This window comes from Aethina tumida, chromosome 4 (genome assembly GCF_024364675.1).
Source record: "Aethina tumida isolate Nest 87 chromosome 4, icAetTumi1.1, whole genome shotgun sequence".
Taxonomy (NCBI): Eukaryota; Metazoa; Arthropoda; class Insecta; order Coleoptera; family Nitidulidae; genus Aethina; species Aethina tumida.
In genome coordinates this window covers 13,795,263-13,821,370 of record NC_065438.1, presented here as the reverse complement: position 1 = coordinate 13,821,370, position 26,108 = coordinate 13,795,263, and the positions used below count along the sequence as shown (strand labels likewise).

Genomic DNA, 26,108 nt, shown 5'->3' with positions numbered 1-26,108 from the left:
AGTTTATGTTACATATCGCATGTGCATCATTATTATAAATCACAGGTGGGTCCGCCGTTTCGCCGTTTCTCTAGATTTATACGCCTAGCGTTCTCTAGTCGATTTTTATTCGTTATTTATAGAGCGAGCGCGCCCGATATTTATAAAGTGACAAGACAAGCGATGCGAAAAAAGTGCCGTAATAAAATCCATATTCACACGACACCACGAAAACAAAATAAAATTTTCGAATAACACGACGATTGGCAGCGGAAAAATGTAAATACATGCCTGGCACTGGTCCGCCTAAAATTAATCGTAAACTAAAAATACGTTCATTGAGAAAAATACTGTTACTATCAACGAGTCAATCGGACAGTTTCGATCGAACGATAATTATTGATTGCGAATGGGAAAATAAAAAAATTAACGTTTATCTGGCCAACAAATACATTAAATAATTAAATTAGTACAACAACTAAATAAATCAATTTTGGTATTTATTGTTTGTTGTATTTTCAACAAATATTAATATTTTAATAGACTCCGAGGAGGACGATATTTGCATACAACTGTGGCTGAGAGAAGAGCCTTTAGAGGAGGATCTGTAATAGTATGGGGCGGTATAACTTCAAAACCAACGTACAGTCCTCCACGTCCTGGCAAACGATTCCCTTATGGTGAGGCAATACATTGACGATATTCTCCAACCTATCGTGTTACTTGTCATGAATCAGAATGGACCAAATTTCACTTTACAACAAGATATTTCAGGATCACACACTGCCAGAGTTGTTCAAAATGTCTTTGAAGAGAATAATTTGGGAGATAGAATGTCTTTGGGACATTCTGGGGTAACGCATAAGAAATCTGGAACCAATAAATAACCTTCAAGAAATAGCTTAACAGGTTCAGAGAGAATTGAACAATGTACTCCAAGATTTAATCCGCTATTACAATATTGGTTATAATTTTTTTGTTAATATTTTTATGTTTGATCATCTTTCATTAATTTTACCAGCAATGTTTTATGATTTCTTATTCAATTAAGATGTAATTAAGCATACTTAGAAAATAGTGTATTAAACTATTAACAAAGCACTTATGCGATTATACGTGTGAAATGGGCCACTTCCGATTGCCTGAGTAACAAGTCACGGAAATTAGAAGAAGGAAATTAGTCATAAGTTGTGGTACAATGTTTGATTATAATAGGTATATGTAACCAAGAAGTAAACAATAATAACAATAATGTACCTGATAATTATATATAATTTACTATAATTACTAATAAAAAAGTTAAGGATATTAGCTGTTTTTATAGAAAAACCATGCATAATATTTAAATTAAATAACGGTAAAATTATAAAATAATATTGTTTTGTAAGTGTGACATGATGATTTCCCAGTAATAATAAAACAAAGGTCAACATATTAAACATTATATTTGTGATTGTTAAATGTAAACACCAAAAATATTTAAATAATCACGTTGTGTAGGCTGTAAACGTTAATTTTATGATTTTCCGATTGACAAATTTTACATAAATGTTTCTTAACGTTCATAATTATCTAATAATAATGTTGATTATAATTATGTTTTATTTCCCAGTTACAACACCTTGATGATTCCTTTCTTATCATTTATTTATTTACTTAATATTAAATGAATTGCAAACTGAATATAAATGAATTGACACAAAAACTTTTATAAATAAAAGTGTATATTCAATGTGAAAATAAACAGAATTTAAAGTACAGATTAAAAAGTTTACTTTAATAATAAACTAATGTAAATGAATAATGAAAAATATTGGTTACTTTCAGAAAAATATAATTAATGATTTATTAATATTTTTAATAATTGTCTTAATTAATATTACATTACATTTTATTACTCATAACAATTTCAAAATTATAGTCTTAACATTTATTTATTTAATATCAACTGAATAGAAGTAAACTGACAAAAATTTTTATGAAGGGTATTTCCAATGTGAAATCAACAAAATTCAAAGATTAAAAAGTTTAACTGAATAAATCTGAACTTAAAACAATAACAATTCAATAATAAATAAATTTAAATGAATAAAAAAATATTGGTAAGTTCAGGAAAGTATAATTAAATATTTATTAACATTAATAACGAATTAATTATAATATTATATTATTATTACAACATTTTATTCCCCATTTAGAACAATTTAAATATTATAATATTACTATTTACTTATTTATTTATTTAATATTAAATGCTTTATGGATCAACTGAATAGAAATGAAATGACATAAACATTTTTATGAATAAAAGTGTATTTTTAATGTAAAAACAGTCAAAATTCAAAACATGGATTAAAAAGTTTAACTTAATACGTTTTGAGCTAAAAACTTTAATAATAAATTACATTATATTTTATTTCTCATTTACAACAGTTTAAAAATTCTTTTGTTATCATTTATTTATTTATTAAATGTTTAATGAGTGTTCACCAACTGAATAGAAATGAAATGACATAATAACTTTTATGATAGTGTATTTTTAATGTGAAAATAAACAAATTTCAAAGTGAATGTAAAAGAATTAAAAAAAAAATAATAAAATATTAATTATATTCAGGAAAATATAATTAATGTTTATTAAAATTCATAATTGATTAATAATTATATTAATTACAATATTATATTAGATTTTATTCCTTAGTTAGTATAATTTAAAGAATATTTTATCAGTTATTTATTGACTATTGACGTGACAGAAAAACTTATGTTCATTCAAAAGCTTAAGTAAAAATAATACAATCCAAATAATATATAATATATTAAAAAAGGTTAATTGAAATCTAAACAATAGAAAAATCCAATTAAAGATTAACATCCATAATTAATAAATAATATCATTAATTATTTTATTACATTAAATTTTATTCCTAATTTGGAACAATTTAAAGATTACTGTTTTATTATTTAATATTAAATGATTCAAAAACAGGAAAGAAACAAAATGACAGAAAAACTATGTTCAAAATTCATTTAACAGTTTAAATATTTTCAATATGAAAATAAATTAAAAACAAAGCATAGATTCAAAAGATTAACTAAAATAGTTTTAAACTATTGTTTAGAAAAATAAAATTTACACCCACAGTTAACTAAAATAAGCATAATTATAATATTAAATTACATTTTATCCTTCATTTAGAATAATTTAAAAATTCTTCAATGCTTTATTTGTTCATTTATTTATTTAAAATTAAATTACTTACTCAATAACTGAAAAAAAGAGAAATTGTGATGAAAACATGTATTATAAAATATTAAAGATCTATTAACTTCTATAATTATCTAATGTAAGGGTAATTGTAATATTACATCAAAAGAAAATATTGTGTATGATTTATTCATACCATTAAAGATTTATTAACATTCATAATTGTCTGATAATAAAATTAATTCTGAATATCAGATTACAATTTATTCTTCATTTAAGACAATGCAAACATCATTATCATTTATATATTTATTTCATAAAAAAATTTTTTGGATTACATTCGTTTTCAAATGTTAAATTATCAATATTATTATATATAATAGTTAACAGTTTAATTAAGAATAGAATTGAATGAATAATAAATAAATTGATATGAATGATGTATTAAAAATACATTTTTTATTAACATCCTTAATTATCTAATAATTACGTTAATACAATACTTTTATTGTCCATTTGATACAATTTAAAGACCTTTATAATATATATTTAAGTCAAATAGCGTACTCACCAACTAAAAAGAAACGAATCAACACTCAAAACGAAAAAATGAAATCGTTATCACAACCGACGAGACGAGTGAGCAAACAACGCACGAGGAATTCTTAGAGCGTCTTCGGCAAACGATATCGATGCTCTAGTCGATTATATTATGAAGATTAAAAACGCATATGTTAACCGTACTGGAGTCCATTCTAATAATAAACGAGGGTTGGATATTTTTAAACGTGGTGCATCAATTTAACTAAAAATGCACCATAAATCGAATGCAGACGTATCTGGGCCGAGACGTTTCTAATAAATTGCAAAATCGATCGAAATACATTCGTTGGGTTCGGCTGTGCGTGTGACAAGTCGTGTGGATATTATGAATTTAACAGATATGCTGTTATGAGACGATTAGCACAAGTAGGAACTAAACTGGCAATCATTTTCACCAGGCGCGAAATGGACTGTAATGACTCTAAAAATAGGACTTACATAGAGACATTTAATAAAAAGTGCATTAAAAACTGTTCTTTGCTGATTTAAATTCATTTTACATTTGCATGAATACCATGCAATTGCGTGCAGAGACTGTAATTTAGTTGTGCTAGCTGGTAATTATAACATGTCACTGTAATTATATGATTACAGATCTAAGGCACTAATTAGTATAAATTGCAATAAATGTATTAAACTCCTGGTGGGTAGATTGATTGATTACGTGTAGGGAAACTTAAGGTGGAAGCTGGCAAAAATGTACAATTGACTTTTCTATGGGCGTATGATGACGATTCTTAGTCATTGTTTTTGTCGTTTACTCCCACATCCCAATCAAATTATAAAACGTGAGCGGAAGTTAAGATTTCATGCATCGACAATCGGTGCCATATACTCCCAATAACGTTTATCATCTTCAAAAATAATAGGCTACTTTGGGTACCTCCGTACAGAATCCTAATCAAGACACCTACCTCATCACAGCCTTCGCATCTGGGTTTCATCTTTTCGGCATAGTGCCTCTCGCAATAGACTTGGTCCTCGTAGACGCAGTACGCCAAATCCACCAGCAGGTCTTCGCACTGCGTGCACTTGAAGCAGCCCGGGTGCCACAGGCAGGTGCCCAGACGCGGAGCCGCCACGCTTATCTGCTGGTTCTGAATGGGTTTCTGGCAGAAGGTGCACATGGAGTTGGGGGGCGCCGGCTTGGCCACCCCCACGTCTAAGGCCACGTCGTTCCTGCCCGATATGAAGTCCTAAAAACGCCAACATTAGTCAAGTTCCCCCAATTCATGTCCGCAAACTCACTTTGTAACTCTCGGTGTACTCCGGCTCGACGAATTTACAAGCGGACAGCGCCAGATCCTGTTTCGGCAGCTGCCTGACTAATCTTTGACTCCGGGCCAATTCGCCCTTTGATCCCAGTTTCGGAACTTCGTGTGAAGGCAGTGTGGAATAATACTGTTCGACCTGCACGGACAAACGGACAAATTGATTGATTGCGGATTTGCGTTCGAAAATGGTGTGATGTAACGTTTGCGATTTGAATTTACCTGTCGGGCGGATGTCAAACCGGGAGGCACGAAGGTGTAGCCCAAAGTTCTGGCGTCCAGACCGTCGATGTTCTTGACCAAGCCCAGTCGCGACCTGGCCCCATTTTCCGGCACCACTTCGTGGGAGTCCCTCGCACATTTGCAGTTCGTGCAGGTTTTTCTGTAAAGAATAATAAAAAATAGTATTAGCCTCTATAAAAAAAATCATTAAATAATTTATTTAATGAAAGAAAATACACATATTTTGTTTTCTACAATTAGAACAAATTATTATAATAAATAATTATTATAAATATTATTATTCATTATTTATTAAATAATAAAAACAAAATATAAGATCAAAATAAACATTATAATTATTATTTTTATTTTTAAACCTTAAATTTGTTTGATATTTGGTAATTTTTTAATTTGTATTTCATTTGTATATTTTAAGCACATATATTTATTGTTCTAGAAATAAATAAAAAATGATAATATAAAAATAATTGAAACCATTTCTTATATCAAATTATTAACTTATTCTTATACAAAAAAAAATAAGTATAAATAAAATAAATGTAAATTAAAGAGATAATTAAATGTCGTATCTAAAATTTTGAACTGTTTTTAATATTTTATTTTTTTTTTTAATTTAATTCTAAATAATTTAAAAAAATTAAATAATAATATAAAAATATTCGAAACATATTAACTTACTATAAATAAAATTAAAAAAAAAAATTAATAACAAATAACTAATCTAATTATTTCACATTCAAAAATTTATTTTTTAATTATTTATAATTTAAACAAAAATATAATAAATATAAATTAAAAACAGAATTAAATATATTAATTTTTAATACTGTTTTTAATATTTTGAACACCTTTATTAATTATTCTTTTAGTTTAATTGTAAATAATATAAAATTATAATAAATAAAAAAATTAATAAAACAAAAATATTTGAAACAATTTTTAATTAATTAAAAATAAGAAAAATAATTTTTAACACACAGTTTTTAATATTTTAAACATATTTATATATAAATTAATTAAATTGCAAAAATATATAAATTAAATAAATAAAAAATAACAATATAAAAATAAAAACAGTAATTCAACAGATAAATTAGAAACAGAATTAAATCTATTATTTTATTACTGTTTTTTAATTTTGAAAATAGTTTTAATATGAATGAATATGAATTATGAAATTAATCTAAAAATAAAAACTAATAATAATATAATAAATAAAATTAAATAAATAGAATAAAAAAATAATAAAGAACAATTAAAGATACAATTAAATCTACTATTTTTTGTTTTTATATGTTTATTATATTTTGAACACATTTTTGCTGTCCTTTTAATTTAATTGTAAATAATTTAAAAAATAAAATAAAAAAATATTAGAAATTATATTTATAACAATAATATTCATATTTAAAAATAAAAAAATTAAACAGAATTATAATAAAGACAAATTAAAAACAGAATTAAAACGATTGTTTAAGCTTTTTTTAATATTTAATAACACATTTATTAATTGACCTATTAATTTGATTGCAATTAATCTTACAATAAATAAATTAATTTAATTAATAGTTTAAAAATATGTGAGATATAAAAAAAATAAAAAGACAAAATAAAAAATAATAAAGAAAAATTAAAGATAGAATAAAATATACAATCTGTTTTTTTAAAATGTCAATAACATTTGATTCCATTTAATTTAGTTATAAATAATTTAAAAATTAAAATAAACAAAAAATAATAATAAAAAATTAAACAAAATTAAGTAGTAAGAGAATAAAGATAAATTAAAGACACAAACAATATTTTGGACACAATAATATATAATTTATGGACTAATAATATATAATTTACAAAAAGAAAGTATTTTGTATCAAATTAACAACTTAATATAAAATATTAATTATTCTAATTAAATTTTATATGAATATCTTTGAAACCATGTAAATGTTTAAGATGTCATCACATTCTTAAAATAGACTTTTAATAGATACAAAAAATCATAAACAAATATAATTGATTTTCAAGTAATGATAATCAATTTTTATGATATTTATTTAAATTATCTTTCTTATGGATATTTAGCCTTGTCGCTTTTTCATGCCTACTTAATTCCATTAATGAATGCATATTTCAAAGAAATTAACAGTTTTTTTGTGTGTGGTGACTATATCAAAATCTTAAGATTTTTTTAGCGGTACTGATATTAATAATCAATTATCTAATTGTCTATTTGAATTAAAATTTTTACATAAAATCCATTTTTATACCTGGAACTTAATATTAAATATTTATAATATTTATTTTTGTTGAAAATTAATTAAGCATATTTTCATCACTTATTCTATGAATTAATACAAACATATTTTAAATACATTTTTAGACACAAAAATTAAGATATTGTAATATCAAATGTTCAAATCTAATAATTTACCAAATGAAAATGTATGAACATTTATAAGTAATATAAAATATATTTTTATTGCTACAATTACACTAAATTATTTGAAAAATTTAGTTTGTCAATGTCGATAACCTTTATTATAAAATATAGCCCAATAATTCACAAATGACAAATAAAGAAATGCCTCATTTCCCGCAACCAAACAGCCACCGTCCAATTTTCCTTCCCTGTCCCCACGTGTCAATAAGCGCCATAAATTTCAATCCTTATTAAATTTAATTGGAAATATTTCCTACAAGACGAGACACCCCACACATAAAACATTATTTATACGTCCCAGAGCAACAACAAATAAATAGAAACACGGCAACGAAATAATATATGTAATTTCTCGAACGCCGCAAACCTAATGGTATGCAACCGAGATAACGATCCGCGTGTAAACGTGAAAGTGCCAGTCTTAATCCATGTTTATAAATAAATGTTGCTCATTTCGAATCCAATTACGGCGGATTGCGTGCTTCAACTGTTTCGTCTTTGATAATTAAATTAGACCGCATCCTTTAAGTCGTTATCAGGTCGGGAAATCTCGGGGCGCATTCGCCATTTTTATTATTATTTTATAAAATAGCTTTTGGGTGTTATGAAGTGTAAGACGTGGATTTTTACAACAAATGTGGACGCTTTAGAAATATTAGTTTATAATTCCAACTTATAAACTTGTTGTTGTTATGTTATTTTAATTATCTAATAATAATAATATTGGTGAAAAATATACTGGGTGTCCAAAGAAAAAATTATTTAAATGTCCAGAGTTGAATATAGTCCGAGAAAATTTAATATATTATCATTACTATTTATAGTTAATTAGTTGAATAATTGAAATATATTTTTTATACGGACGGGGCAAACTTTGAATTAAATCCTTTTATGAAATATCGTACAAAATATTTAATTTTAAATTTTGTGTTATTTTTCTGGGCACCAGTGACGACTCGTGAGGTTTGTGTCCAGTGAAACTCATTATATAGTATACAAAAATATATTTACGAATAACTAACAACATAAAATTTAAATGATCAGTGCTTTTGATCTAATAGTTCTTTAAACTCAAGAATCGCCAATTAGAGGCACGGCTCAGCTCTCCTACAATTAAAACAATAGTCTGACCTTAAAGCGCATGCGCGAGTATTGAAAGCAAATAGAAATAATTAAGATTCACTTATGAAACCAACTGACGCGAAAACTGCCTCTGGAGAACTTGCGAACAAAATATTAATTAATATAAAACTGTTATTGCTTGTTTAATTGTCGATTTTGCAACATATGACATTTCTTTCTTTTCTTGTTTAAATATTAAGTAATATTCTATTTCAAAGAATAAAAACACAGAAAATGTGTATTAACATTATGGGAATAATTAATTTTTATAGGTGGGGTCGTGCCAGATATGAGTAGGCGCCACTGCTGGCCACACTATATACAACAGTGGTCATTATGTTTTATATTTTAGACATAATTCCTTTATTTAACGTTAAAACTATTAAAATAATATTAATTTACTATTATTATTGTTTTATATAGAAATATAAATTCTAAAAAATGTTATATACAGTGTGGTCCATATGAAAGAGAGGAACCCTCATAAAATAGAAAATTTATATTTTTTGACTGATTTTGATAAACATTTTCCAATTACAAACCATGAAAATATGTCCTTGTAGATAAATTATTACGTTCTTTGGTCCAAAATTCAGACAGCAATAAAAAATTTTGACCACTGAAAAATAAAAAATTTGCCAAAATTATGGTCACTATTCTGTATTTTTTTAAATAATTTTCTCCTTAGCTTTCATAATCTTAAATGGACTACTCTGTATATAAATAAAGTGTTAATATTTTTATATAAAACATAGCATATAAATAAATAAGTAAATAATGTCATAAAAATTAAGTGATTTTTTTATTTTTACTTATAATTAAATTATATAATTAATTATTATATAACTATTTCATCTAAAAAACTTATTTTTCTTAATAATTCACACACACATGTAATATTACCCTCAATATATTTTAAATATTCATAAAAAAATATTTTCTAATTACAAAATTCACAGTCAGCAATAAATGACTATGAAGTAAAAATTTTGACCATTGAAAATTAAAAAATTTGCTAAAATTATGGTCACTATTCTGTATTTTTTTTAAATAATTTTCACCTTAGTTTTCATAATTTTAAATGGACCACTCTGTATATTAATAAAGTGGTAATATTTTTATATAAAAAATAGTATATAAATAAATAAGTAAATAATATCATAAAAATTAATTGATTTTTTATTTTTACTTATATTTAAATTGTTAATTAATTATAATACAATTATTTCTTATAAACAACTTATTTTTCTTAATAATTCACATACACACGTAATATTACCCACAATATATTTTAAATATTCATAAAAAAATATTTCCTAATTACAAAATTCACAGATAGCAATAAATGACTATGAAGTAAAAATGTTGACCATTGAAAAATAAAAAAATTGCTAAAATTATGGTCACTACTCTGTATTTTTTTAAATGATTATCTCCCTAGCTTTCATAATCTTAAATGGATTACTCTGTATATTAATAAAGTGGTAATATTTTTATATAAAAAATAGTATATAAATAAATAAGTAAATAATATCATAAAAATTAATTGATTTTTTATTTTTACTTATATTTAAATTGTATGATTAATTATAATACAATTATTTCTTATAAAAACTTATTTTTCTTAATAATTCACATACACACGTAATATTACCCGCAATATATTTTAAATATTCATAAAAAATATTTCCTAATTACAAAATTCATAGATAGCAATAAATGACTATAAAGTAAAAATGTTGACCATTGCAAAATTAAAAAATTGCTAAAATTATGGTCACTACTCTGAATATTTTTAAATGATTTTCTCCCAAGCTTTCATAATCTTAAATGGATTACTCTGTACATTAATAAAGTGTTAATATTTTTATATAAAAATAGCATATAAATAAATAAGTAAATAATATCATAAAAATTAATTGATTTTTTATTTTTATATTTAGATTGTATATTAATTATAATATAATTATTTCTTATAAAAAACTTATTTTTCTTAATAATTTTCACCTTAGCTTTCATAATTTTAAATGAACCACTCTGTATATTAATAAAGTGGTAATATTTTTATATAAAAATAATATCATAAAAATTAATTGTTTTTTTTATTTTTACTTATATTTAAATTGTATAATTAATTAAATATAATTATTTCTTATAAAAAACTTATTTTTCTTAATAATTCACATACACACGTAATATTACCCTCAATATATTTTAAATATTCATAAAAATATATTTTCCAATTACAAAATTCACAGACAGCAATAAATAACTGTAAAGTAAAAATTTTGAACACTGAAAAATAAAAAAATTGTTAAAATTATGGACACTACTCTATATTTTTTTAAATGATTTTCTCCCTAGCTTTCATATGTGAGTTTTCCTGTAAATGACATAAATCTCATCAATGTTGCTTAAAAAAACTGAGCTCAGAACACTAAAATCAGTTTTGGTCAGGAAATACTCGTGTCATACAAACTCTACTAATTTAGGATATGCAGTACATTACGAAATTCGTTATTAAAAGAACATTCACAAACCTAATACTTAAACAAAATGAACAGAAACATTGCAACGATTATTTTTACGTTGCACCGGTAAAACATGTTGGAATTGCATTCCAGAAGTTATATTCTGTGGCAAAAGCGATTTGTTGCATAAATCCGGCTTTATTTACGCCGGCCGGCTAATTATACGCGAGATACATCAAAATGAAAATTATGTTGTTAGGACAAATTCGTAATGGATTGCGGCCCGCGGGCGCGATATTTTTTCCCATTAAAATGTCAAAATGGAAAAGCGGCGACGTGCACCAACCTATATAAAACGACTAATGCGCATAATTAAGTGCCATATCTTGCCAATTGAAGATTGTGCCGTAGAAAAAAGAATAATATAATGCCGTTCGAATGATAAAAGACGGCATCAGCCGCCTTGATTTAACTCCCAAGCGGCGTCTGACAATGTTCGGACGGTGGATCGCCTTTTTGATTGAACTTTTCGCATGGCGGATTCCATCGGTGAAAGGCAACACCGCCGGATCGGTATCGAAATGTCTCTATTTTCAGAATTTTCTGCCGGGATTTGATTTGATTAAATCGCTATATTATGTGTGGAAGTTTTGAAATAAATAAGCCCAGCTCGTATAAAATGTTCAATGCGTATTTTTTCTTTTAAAATCTTTTTATGGGGGTTAATTATTATTAAAATAGTAATAATTTATTATTTATCTTGATGACATTTGCATTATTCATGGCATTTATTTTGCTGTGCCCTAAAATAAAGTGGTGGTAACACGTTAAACATTGAAAAAGATAAAACTCTATAAGAATTTCGTCGATAAACTTGGCATCAAAAGAAAAAAGTTTTCTTTGATCTATCATCCATATTTTATACCCCTTTTTAAGTTGTGTTAGAGAAACCAATATAACCAATTTATAAAATTGGCAAATTTTTGTGATATATTTTTTTATTTTGTTCAGTGTTCTTTCTAAGATTTATAATATTTTTTATATTTTAATAATATTAACTATTCTAAACTGTCACTGAAATGCAGTGCCTGAAGACAGACGTCCATTAAAATTTATCGTTCTAATTATCAAGTAAAATTTGCATACAATTTTCCTTTTGTACCTGAATTTATAAATTAATTATTTATGATTATTATTTTTTAAATAATTTTTATTTAATATTAATCAAAAGTTTCCAATAAAACTAAACTAAATTTCTATTTGTTGGTTTATGGATTCTAAAGTATTCTTACTGATTATTTTTGTATAAAATTTAAGACAGATTAACCTAACCATAAAATATTAATTAATTAATTTTTTTAAAAAAATTGATTAGAATATTTTATAATAAATATTGAAAGAATTCAAAAACACATTAAATCGTCGAATAAAATGTGAAAAATGTCTAATTTTGACATTTTATTTCTTATGTATCAAAGTTTGACATTCTTTGACATAAAATATCAAAGGATATAATTTTATTGACCAAATTATATTTGTAAATGAAATAAAAATGAAACTTTTTTAAACTTAAATAGGCTACACTGTATATTAAGTTAAATAATAAAGTGTTAAAATTATATTTTTATATTATTTGTATATAAAAAATAGAACGTAAATAAATAAATATATAGTATCATAAAAAATTGATTTAATTATTTTTACTTATAACTAAATTGTATTGAATTAATTATTATATAATAATTATTTCTTTTAAAAAATTTCTTTTCCTTAACTGTCACACATATTATTACCATCAATGTATTTTAAATATTCATTAAAAAAATCTTTAATTATCTAAAAAAATTATCTCCTATTTTTTCTCAATTTTAAACATAAAAATACGTTATAAAAAATCTCGATAAAAACGTTGGATATAAAAATAATGATATTAATAAAATTTTAATTAAGCAAATTCCAATTATAAATGAAAAAATAGAGGTATTTTCATCTTAAATGGGCCACACTGTATATTAATAAAGTGTTAAAATTATATTTTTATATTATTTGTATATAAAAAATAGAACATAAATAAATAGTATCATAAAAAATTGATTTAATTATTTTTACTTATAATTAAATTGTATTGAATTAATTATTATATAATAATTATTTCTTTTAAAAAACTTATTTTCCTTAACTGTCACACATTATTACCCACAATGTATTTTAAATATTCATTAAAAAAATCTTTAATTATCTAAAAAAAATATCTCCTATTTTTTCTCAATTTTAAACATAAAAATATGATAAAAACGTTGGATATAAAAAATAATGATATTAATAAAATTTTAATTAACCAAATTCCAATTGTAAATGAAAAAAATATAGAGGTATTTTCATCTTAAAGGGACCACACTGTATATTAATAAAGTTCAAAATTATAATATTTTTATATTATTTGTATATAAGAAACACCACATAAATAAGTCAATAAATAATGGCAGAAAAAATTAAATGTTTGATTTTTTTATTATTTTTTACCTAGAATTAAATTGTATGAATTAATTAATATAGTAATTATTTTTACTAAAAAGGTATTTTCCTTAATAACTCTCCCACACACAATATTACCCTCAATATATATTAAATATTCATTTATAAAATTATTTAATTAATTTAAAAAATGGTCTCTTATTTTTTCTCTTTCCTTGTCATAAAAATACGTTATAAAAAATTTCTATCGATTGATATAAAAAATTTTTGTTGGCCAAAATCCAAATGTAAATAAAAAAATATTGAGGTATTTTCATCTTAAATGGGCCACTCTGTATATTAATGAAGTATTAAAATCATAATATTTTTATATAAAACACACATAAATAAATAAGTAAATAATGAAAAAAAAAAATAAAATGAATTATTTTTGTCTATAATTAATTTGTATTGAATTATTATAATTATAATAAACGTTATTACTCCCAATATATTTTAAATATTAATTAATAAAAAATACATAAAATGACATAAAAATTAGTTATAAAAATTCGAAAAAAAATGGGCCACACTGTATATTAATATTAAAAATATAAATTTTTTGATATTTGTATATAAAATACATATTAATAAAATGTCAAAATTTTTTGTATAACTTGTATACAAAAATAACATAATTAAATATGTAAATAATGAATAATAATAATAATAATAATAATAATAGACGATACTGATTTTATTATTTTTACCTATAATCAAATTCTATTGTATTAATTATAATAAATAATTATGTCTACAAAAAACTTGCTCAAACTCACATATACACATATATTATCTTCAATATATTTTAAATGCTATTAAAAATATTTAATAAATGAAAAAAAGCCTAAAAGTATTATAAGAAGGTTCTAAGAAATATAAAAATTAAATAATTTTTTATTTAAATTTTATTGAATTAACCATAATAAATAATTATATTTAATTATTTTTTTTTCTTTTAATCCATTAGCGAATAATTAAATTTTTGAAGCCAAGCCACGAACCGTACAGTAACCAGTAATGCACATAACGAAGTATCACATCTCGCCAATTAGCAGTCGACAGATAAAACAAAAAAAAAAATAAAAGAACCATTCGAAAGGCTTCTGCGTATGTAGGCGTTAGTATTTTTAAAGAAATGCACCGACTTATAAGGGCATCATCGACGGCAATATGCATTTCACTCGATCGCCAGTCAACATTCTGAACGGCAATAATAAAAATGGTGAGACACCAGGCCATTCAATGTTGATTTTCAGCTATTTTTACGACTTGGTAAGTAAGTAAAACGGCATTTGATATAACGGCAATGATAAATAGACATGTAGCGTTCGTGTGATATGGATTTTACATCGTTTCAGTTTTGATTTTCCAACGGGAATTCCATTTGACTCTCTAATGCAATATCTGCAGGACTGAATATAAATTTCCTGTTTGAACATGTGATTTATGTGTGTATGAAATTTGTTGACTTGTTATTGAAATACGTCGTGGAAAATGTACATTATTAATTAACATTCTTCGCAAACCAAGTCGAGTTTGCATAAAAATCAAACAATAAATCATCAATTGATTTAACTGTACTAGCGGCAAAAAATGTCTCATAAATGTCTTATGAAGATCATTAATTAAATGGCAAAAAATGATTTCCTTTTAATTGAGCCGGTGAGCAGAAAACAAATTTGCTCTATAAATAGAATGACATTTCGATGGTTATAGAGAAAATCTTGATTAATAGACCAATTCAAGGTTAGTCATTTACCTAATACTCACTAATTAACGAAATTAAAAGCAGGCCCTTGATAATTAGTTAATTAACACCTACCACATTAATTGATCAATTGCACCAAAAAGTTCTAAATTCGTCGACGATCCGATATTAATATTTTGAGGGACGAATTTCACGGTAATTAAACCCGAGATATATTTTTGGTCTTAGTGACGTTAAAGGAAACTATAATTAACCAAGACGATTTTATGTGTTTCAATTTTTTCATTTCCAAATTGATATGAATAATATTTATTCAGAACACAAACTGAGGATAATTGTAAGTGGGTTTATTATTTCAGTAGTAAATTTTCTGAATCCTAGTTTAAATATAACGGAATTATTCATAAAACTGGTTGTGTTTTAATATTAGGGGGACCGGAAAGTAATGTCGATATTAGATTGTCATTTGTCAGGTCATTGTGTATCTCGAAGGTGTGCCAAAGTCATTTTAAGGTTATTGAGACCTTAACCCAATAGGACATAACTGGAGCATTCTTGGGAGACGTTTAAGGGACCATCCCTTAAGGGATTAGAGGATGTGGGACGTCTTCCACTCGAAACTTGGGAGAATCTGGACCAAAATTAAAAATCTCACAGCTTTTGAGTATGATCAAAATATGAGAGACTATCATTCATAGTAGAGGTGGAAACACCCCATGTTAAATACAAATTTTTATTTTTTATAGACATCAAATTTTGTTAATTCTCAATATTTTTTAAGATTTTTGTACCAATTTTAAATAAATATACAAAGAGAGTGTAGAGAATATTAATAATAATTAATTATTATTGGTGTGATGCAATAATTTCTTGGACTAGAATAATGTTCTCCCTAATACAAAGAACAAAATAACTATCAAGAGTTATGAGGGTCTAAAAGCAAAGTAATGAAAAACAGCAAATTATTGCTGATAAAATATTTATGAATACTTAAATTTCTGTTGTTATTAAAGGTTATGGTTATTTATATTTTATTTTATTAAAACTACATGAAATCTAAAACAGTTTAGACCTAAAATAAACAATTGTATATTAACAGTACTTGTACAATTTATTTTTATGGTCGTCAAAGTAATAATAATTTATAAAATGACTTTTATCAATATTTTGTTACAGTTCCACAGGTTTATTGAACTTTAAAAACATAATCAAGATAAGTGCACAACAATTGTAATTAACAAACATTAATTTACTAAATTACGTCAAACCAAAGATTAAAAATATCTTTAGCTAAACTTAATATTAATAGAGTTGAGTGAATAAAAACCATTATTATAGCACATATTTAAATTTAAAGCTGTTAAACAGCTAATAAAACGAAGATGAAATAAAAATTAGTAATTTATTGGCAGCCAAAAACTAACATAAATAAATCGAGCCCAATAATTTAATATAATTTATCAATATATTAACATTAATGGTGTTGTCCAAAATATGTGAAATATTTAAACGACTACAAGCTAGAAAAATACATCAATTGCCCCATAATGTACCATAAAAATAAACTGGCCCACCCAAGATTATATTTTCTTAAGGTTAATTACAAACAAATTGGTAATTTGTGACATGTATTAATATTTAATATTTACTTGTGCACCTTTTTGGGCTATTTATAGACATGCATACGTTAATAGATAATGACGTTCGAAAATAGAATTTGATTAATTTACGGTTATTGGTGAATCTGGGCATTTAATTTGTGTAATGTAAATTTCGTAAATATTGAAGTCTGTTTATTGGCTTTTATCTGAGTGAAAAAAGTACGTCTTTCATCTTGTTATCAATGGATGAGTAGCTGGGATGATTTGCATACAAATATTTATTAAACTGGGGCTCGATCGATACAAAGTTTCTAACATTGGTTTCCCAATTTTTTTTCTTGATTAAATTACTACAGAATGTATTATTTTTGGTTGTTTCTTCTGTAGACTAAAATACAAATTAAAATTTGGCGGAACTAATTATTATTTTGATAGATTTATATTTTCTTTTAATTAATTAATTAATTAATTTATAATTAATAAAAACTTGTAATCTGATTACATTTTATTTAACAAAATAATTAATTGTACTATTGTGGTTCTTTCTGTTTATGACATTTCCGTTCTCATTGTGATTAAAGTTTATATATAGTAAAAATTATTATCAAAAATTTACTTATCTTATTTTATAACTTTCATTCCAATTAGTATTATGTAAATATATTAATTAATACATATATTATGTCATTATACATCAAATGATGCATTATTAATAAAATTATTGAATTTATTTTAATTAGAATATTTATTATACATTTTTAGAATAAATTCAATAAATTAAAACAAAATTTGTTTCTTAATTTTGTTTTTTTATTCGGTGGTTTTCAATGACATTAATTAAAAATATAAATAAAAACATTTTGGCCTTTCTAAAAGGATAAAAAAGTATATTTTATAATATATATTTAATTTTAAATTCATCAAATTTTTAAAAATTAAAACAAATTTAGTTTTTTAATATCCTTTTTTTATTATTCAGTGTGCTGGAATGACATTAATTTAAAGTATAAATAAAAAGAGTCCAACTATTCTAAAAGTATAAAAAAGTATATTTTACAATTTGAATATTAAATAACTGATTGAACTAAAAATTAAAAAATATTTAAAAATATAATTATTAATTTATTCAGTTTCATCAAAAAATGGAAAAAAATCATAAAATTATAAAAAAATTAAAAGGTTTAAAAATATATTTTTATAAAAAATTCAATAAATTAAATTAATTTATTGAATAATATTTTCATTTAATATTTTTAAATTATTGAATAAATTTTCATTTTATGAAGTTTAAATTATAAAAATGTATATTTTTTGAATTTGAATACTAAAAAACTGGATTAACTGAAAATTAAAAATGTATTACAAATTTTAATTAATTTATATTGTTTCATTAAAAAATTAATTAAAATTATGAAATTATAAAATATTGGAATGTTTAAAAGAAAAAAATTAATAAATTAAACCGAAGTGAATTAGTTAAAAATTAAAAACTATTAAAATTTTAATTAATAATTTAATTTTCATAAAAAAATTGAATAAAATTAAGAAATTTTAAAAAATTATAATATTTTTCGTAATAGTTTAAAATGTAAATAAAAAAACAACATGATATTAAAAATTAGAATATTTTTAGAAAAGTCAATAAATTAAAACAGTATTAGTTTTTTCTTTTAGTTTTTTTTTTTAATTCTATGAAAATGAAAATAGTTCATTTGTTTATTTATATTGAAATAAAAAAATTAAAAATATGAAAATTTGAATGGTTTTAAGAAATATTAATTATTGATTTAATTTTCATCAAAAAATTGAATAAAATCAAGAAATTTTAAAAAATAATAATATTTTTCGAGATAGTTTAAAATGTAAATGGAAAAATTGAATAAAACAGGATATTAAAAATTAGAATATTTAAAAAAATCAATAAATTAAAAAAGAATTAGTTTTTAAATATTGTTTTTTTTTAGATTAGAATATTTTTAGAAAAAAATCATTCAATTTTTATTTTTTAAATTCAAATAACAGTTTAAAATGTAAATACAATTATTTAAAAACTTTTAGAGAAGATTAAATAAATATATCAAATAATTATATATAAAATATATTTAAAAAAAATTGCATTCATCATATGTAATTTAATAAATTGTTTATTATTTACATATTACGTTAACATTTAAAGAAAGATCTTCACCAAGTTAAAAAAAAATAGATTATAATGGATAATTAAAATTAATTCAAAGAAATTTATTTTATTTTTAAAACCATAAATTACTTTTCCGGTAATATCATCGACCATCAGCATCGGTAATCGACCGATGTTTCAAGTAAAAACATTGGCATCGGCATTAAAAAAATTGTCAACAGTCCAATACTAGTTAAAAAGTTAAAAACAACATATTTTCTTTTTTGAATTACCTCTATTAAAGCAAAACACGGTTAATTATGTCGAACTGTATTTACAAAACAGTTCCGTTACCAATTAAAACCAGTTCAATTAATAGCAACAGGTATTTTCGTCCGAAAACATTTAAATTTAGTCTAAAATCACGACGAACTACAAAATCGTTGTGAGTCACGTTAACAGGTGTATTTATCATGTTCTCACACACACACACGAAACGTCCCACTTCATTAAAAAGCATCTCGCCGATTGAATTTGAAAATTACTTGCGAAATAAACGAGCGTCAATTTTCAGTTCCAGCAAAGTGCAAATTCGACCTTTGCCGCGATTTTCGCACCCGCTGTTTATCAACTTATCGAATCTCTTCGATGTTCGAAACGGCTTCATTAACCTGAGTGCATTTCGATCGTAAAGCGATCGCCGCCCCCGGAATAAAAAAATATATATGTATAAATCGGTACACGACATTACAAAACTCGGATTTCCAGATGAAAGTTTGTTTAGTCTTCGACACGATTCCGATTCCGATTCGGATTCGAAACAAGTGTAAACAGAACCGAAATTATACTCCGTTGTCCAATAAAAATGACCATTGTGTCAGCTAAAATAGTTTTTACGACGACCATCCGATTGATTTATGCTCTTTAAATCAATGCGGTTTAAAAATACCGGCGACTTTTGCGTGGCCTTTGATGATCGCAGTCCGTTGCATGATAAAATGCATCGCCATTTATTGCTTGGTTCACTTTTCCGACGAAATTTTTCGTTGAGAAAGGAAATTAAGTTGTAAAAATAGTAAATGTTCAATTAAATTATTGAATAATCCTTAACGGACTGTTGATTTTATTCTATTTTTTCCATCCATAATAATAATTTTATTGCAATAAGTATTGAAGAGAAAAGTACTTCTGAACGAACAGATAATGAATATTTTTGATATATAATGATAAAATAAAACAAGTAAGTACTTTTATATTATTTTTATAAACCTCTTTAAATGTATTTAGTACTATTATTATATTTATGAAAACTATAAAAAATTTTGAAACGGAGTTTGTACTTAAGAGATGAATATGTCAAAATGTCTTGATATGAAATTTAGTTATTGAAGTGAAAAATACTTCAGAACGGAATGTTAATTAATATTTTTAATATATAATCAGAAAATGAGACAAGTACTTTTATTACGGTTATGAATAATATAAAAAGTAAATATATTTATTTATCACTTGTCTCAAATTTGAGACAAAATTTGGCATTAAGAGAAGAAAATAAAGATATGAAAATACCTTGATATAAAATTTAGTTATTAAAAAGAAAAGTACTTCTGAATGGACGGTTAATTAATATTTTTTATTTATAATCAGAAAATAAGACAAGTACTTTTATTTTATCTTTATCCTCCTTTATAATTGTGTTGCATTAAGTACTCTTAGTATGGTTATGAATAATATAAAAGTATGTATATTGATCACTTGTCTCAAATTTGAAACGAATTTTGTCATTAAGAGAATAAAATGATAATATCAAAATATTTTGATATAAAATTTAGTTAATGAAGTGAAAAGTACTTCTGAATGGACAGTTAATTAATATTTTTGATTTGTAGTCAGAAAATAAGACAAGTACTTTTATTTTATTTTTATCAATCTATACAATTGTTTTGCATTAAGTGCTCTTATTATGGTTATGAATAATATAAAAAGTATGTGTATTGATCACTTGTGTCAAATTTGAAACGAAATTCGTAATTAAAAAAAGAAAATGAAGATATTAAAATATCTTGATATAAAATTTAGTTATTTAAGAGAAAAGTACTTCTGAATAGACAGTTAATTAATTTTGATTTGTGGTCAAAAAATAAGACAAGTACCTTTATTTTATTTTTATCCTCCTTTATAATTGTGTTGCATTAAGTACTCTTAGTATGGTTATGAATAATATAAAAGTATGTATATTGATCAATTGTCTCAAATTTGAAACGAATTTTGTCATTAAGAGAATAAAATGAAAATATCAAAATATTTTGATATAAAATTTAGTTAATGAAGTGAAAAGTACTTCTGAATGGACAGTTAATTAATATTTTTGATTTGTAGTCAGAAAATAAGACAAGTACTTTTATTTTATTTTTATCAATCTATACAATTGTTTTGCATTAAGTGCTCTTAGTATGGTTATGAATAATATAAAAAGTATGTATATTGATCACTTGTGTCAAATTTGAAACGAAATTCGTAATTAAAAGAAGAAAATGAAGATATTAAAATATCTTGATATAAAATTTAGTTATTTAGGAGAAAAGTACTTCTAAATAGACAGTTAATTTTGATTTGTGGTCAAAAAATAAGACAAGTACCTTTATTTTATTTTTATCCTCCTTTATAATTGTGTTGCATTAAGTACTCTTAGTATGGTTATGAATAATATAAAAGTATGTATATTGATCAATTGTCTCAAATTTGAAACGAATTTTGTCATTAAGAGAATAAAATGAAAATATCAAAATATTTTGATATAAAATTTAGTTAATGAAGAGAAAAGTAGTTCTGAATGGACAGTTAATTAATATTTTTGATTTATAATCAGAAAATAAGACAAGTACTTTTATTTTATTTTTATCCCCCTTTATAATTGTGTTGCATTAAGTACTCTTAGTATGGTTATGAATAATTTAAAAGTATGTATATTGATCACTTGTCTCAAATTTGAAACGAATTTTGTCATTAAGAGAATAAAATGAAAATATCAAGGTATTTTGATATAAAATTTAGTTAATGAAGTGAAAAGTACTTCTGAATGGACAGTTAATTAATATTTTTGATTTGTAGTCAGAAAATAAGACAAGTACTTTTATTTTATTTTTATCAATCTATACAATTGTTTCGCATTAAGTGCTCTTATTATGGTTGTGAATAATATAAAAAGTATGTATATTGATCACTTGTGTCAAATTTGAAACGAAATTCGTAATTAAAAGAAGAAAATGAAGATATTAAAATATCTTGATTTAAAATTTAGTTATTGAAGAGAAAAGTACTTCTGAATGGACAGTTAATTAATATTTTTGATTTGTAGTCAGAAAATAAGACAAGCACTTTTATTTTTATTAATCTTTACAATTGTTTTGCATTAAGTACTCTTATTATGGTTATGAATAATATAGAAAGTATGTATATTCATCACTTGTCTCAAATTTGAAACGAAATTCGTAATTAACAGAAGAAAATGAACATATTAAAATATCTTGATATAAAATTTAGTTATTTAAGAGAAAAGTACTTCTGAATGGACAGTTAATTAATATTTCTGATTTGTAGTCAAAAAATAATTATTATTATGGTTATGAATAATATAGAAAGTATGTATATTGATCACTTGTCTCAAATTTGAAACGAAATTCGTAATTAACAGAAGAAAATGAAGATATTAAAATATCTTGATATAAAATTTAGTTATTTAAGAGAAAAGTACTTCTGAATGGACAGTTAATTAATATTTCTGATTTGTAGTCAAAAAATAAGACACGTACTTTTATTTTATTTTTATCCTCCTTTATAATTGTGTTGCATTAAGTACTCTTAGTATGGTTATGAATAATATGAAAGTATGTATATTGATCACTTGTGTCAAATTTGAAACGAAATTCGTAATTAAAAGAAGAAAATGAAGATATTAAAATATCTTGATATAAAATTTAGTTATTTAAGAGAAAAGTACTTCTGAATGGGCAGTTAATTAATATTTCTGATTTGTAGTCAAAAAATAAGACACGTACTTTTATTTTATTTTTATCCTCCTTTATAATTGTGTTGCATTAAGTACTCTTAGTATGGTTATGAATAATATAAAAGTATGTATATTGATCATTTGTCTCAAATCTGAATGGACAGTTAATTAATATTTTTGATTTGTAGGCAAAAAAAAAGACAAGTACTTTTATTTTATTTTTATTAATCTTTACAATTGTTTTGCATTAAGTACTCTTATTGTGGTTATGAATAATATAAAAAGTAAGTATATTGATCACTTGTCTCAAATTTGCAACGAAATTCGTAATTAACAGCAGAAAATGAAGATACTAAAATATCTTGATAAAAAATTTAGTTATTTAAGAGAAAAGTACTTCTGAATGTACAGTTAATTAATATTTTTGATTTGTAGGCAGAAAATAAGACAAGTACTTTATTTTATTTTTATTAATCTTTACAATTGTTTTGCATTAAGTACTCTTATTACAATTATGAGTAATACAAAAAGCAAATATATTTATTTATCACTTGTCTCAATTTTGAAAGGACTTGTCATTAAAAAAGGAGACATGAACATATCCTGTTATGAAATTAAGGTATTAAAGAGAAAAGTAATTATTGTTTTTTGATTTAATGAGAAAATAAAACAACTACATTTTTTTGTTATCTTAATCCACATTAATAATTTTATTACTCCAAGTAGTTCCAAGTCATTTTATAAATTTAATCATGGACAAATTTGGATTTATTCCCGCCATTTGAGTAATCCGAACAATCTTCTAAAAAACAAGGATGACATTTTAACGCAGGATTTCCAGGTAGCGTTAGTTTTATTGAAAGTTGTTCTGTCCCACACTAATTGTAAGATAATTAAAGACAGTAAATACATCAATGCCATTTTAGTTCGAGTGTATTTTTCATCGCAATTAATTATAAGTAATTACACGGGCATGCGAGTAGATCTGAATAAAAGTAAAAATTTTATGGCGATTAGAGCCGTTCGAACAATGGACATTTGAAAGTAATGGCGTACAGGATAAGAAAAAAACACTAATAAAAACGCAATCCTTATTCGATGGGATTAGAAATGTTAACACAATGTTTAGGATTAAGATTACAAACTTTAACATAACGTTGGGAATGTTTCACGTCGTTTATTCATGTATTATTTTTTTGTGGGTTATTCAGAGAAACGTTTGTCAGTTCAGGAAACAACATCCGGTGAGATTCAGATATATTAATAAACTTTAAACAATTTTTATTCATAATTTTGACCAATTGTTGTGTGGGCCAGTCGCAGGTAAAAAATTTACAAGCACTGAATTACATACTGCAAAATAATCATGTGTCAAAAATACGATTGGCTTATTTATTATCCTTGGCCACATTTTGTATATATCATATGTCTGGTTTATATATTCTCTGATTAATCATAAACTTGACATTGCTAGGTGCTAATGTTGGAAACTTAACGAAAATAAATCTATTAGCTAAAATATATATTTATTTTTGTCGTTTGGCCAACAATATTAACCTGAGGAGATCGATTTAGTAGTTTATTAGGTGAGGAGGTCGTAAAATTTTATTGGCAATATTTTAGCCATCGGAAAAACAGTCGCAGGTTTTTTAATTAACGTATAACATTTATTTTTGTTTTGTGTGTTCTCCACTAAACATATTGGCTTAACGAATTCGCAAAAAAAATGCGTCAACGGCGACGACCAGTCAACACGAAAATAGGTTTTTACGATAAAAATTTGTGATTTTAAAAATACCGATCATGTGTTCCTGTATATTTCCTACGTATGTTAGGTATAAACAAATATAAACCAAATTATCTTGTCGGTGGGCATTTTGAATTGATATTTTGCGTTAATGAGTTTACAAACATTCGACTAAAATAATGTGATGGAATTTTAAATTACCTGATTTAATCACAAGATTAAAGGATCTTTGAGTAAACTATTCGAAGTTTATTATTAACTGTAATCGCATTTCTAATTATACATTAACTGCTTACCAGATTTACTTAAATGTAACAATAATTATTATAATAAATTGTACAAATATATTATTAAATTCATAAAATAATTAAGTATATGAAAAACATGTTTTAACATTATGTTTGACTACATTTTATATATTAAAAATATATAAAAATATGGTAATAATATGGGACTCAATAAAAAAGTAATAATATTAATTAAACATTTAAACTCTATTTATTCTTAGCATTTATTATTATAATAATTAAAATATTATTATTATACTTTATTTCATATTTCATTAGAAAAGAAAACTTTAAGAGAAATGTTTGTCTTAACAATAATTATTATATTGAATTCTAAACATTTTTTGTACCATTTTTAAATTAATATAATACTTTATTAGAAAGAAGAATAGGAAAAAATATTAAAGGGGCACATTTTTTAAATAAATAAAAATATAATTTAATGATTATAATTTCAATAAATGTCTCTCTAACTATAAACATTTTTAAATTAATATATTACTTGACTAGAAAGAAAAGTTTTAAGAAAAAATATTAAAAAGAAACGTTTTTTAAATAGATAATTTATGATTTTAATTATTATAATTTAAATTAACACAGTACTTCATTAGAAAGCAAACTTTTCAGAAAAAATAAATAAAAATTTGATTAAAAATGATTATAATAAATTTATTAAAATATTTATTCCTAACAATAATTATTATATTAAATTCTAAAAATATTTAATATTCATTAGAAAAAAAATAAAAATATGATATGAATAAGTATAATTTCAATAATTAT

The 26,108-nt window shown here is 23.7% G+C and overlaps 1 protein-coding gene across 3 annotated transcripts in view; it reads right to left on the bottom strand.

The window, feature by feature from the left end:
- LOC109602828 (four and a half LIM domains protein 2) overlaps window positions 1-26,108 on the bottom strand; it is a 126,186-nt gene that overhangs the window by 50,000 nt on the left and 50,078 nt on the right. For all 3 annotated transcript variants that reach the window (XM_049966733.1, XM_049966732.1, XM_049966734.1), the window contains 3 exons: window positions 5,284-5,443; window positions 5,039-5,200; window positions 4,705-4,986 (listed from right to left, as the gene is read on the bottom strand). In XM_049966733.1, the coding sequence (XP_049822690.1) occupies window positions 4,705-4,986; window positions 5,039-5,200; window positions 5,284-5,443 (604 nt within the window). The remainder of the gene's footprint in view (window positions 1-4,704; window positions 4,987-5,038; window positions 5,201-5,283; window positions 5,444-26,108) is intronic.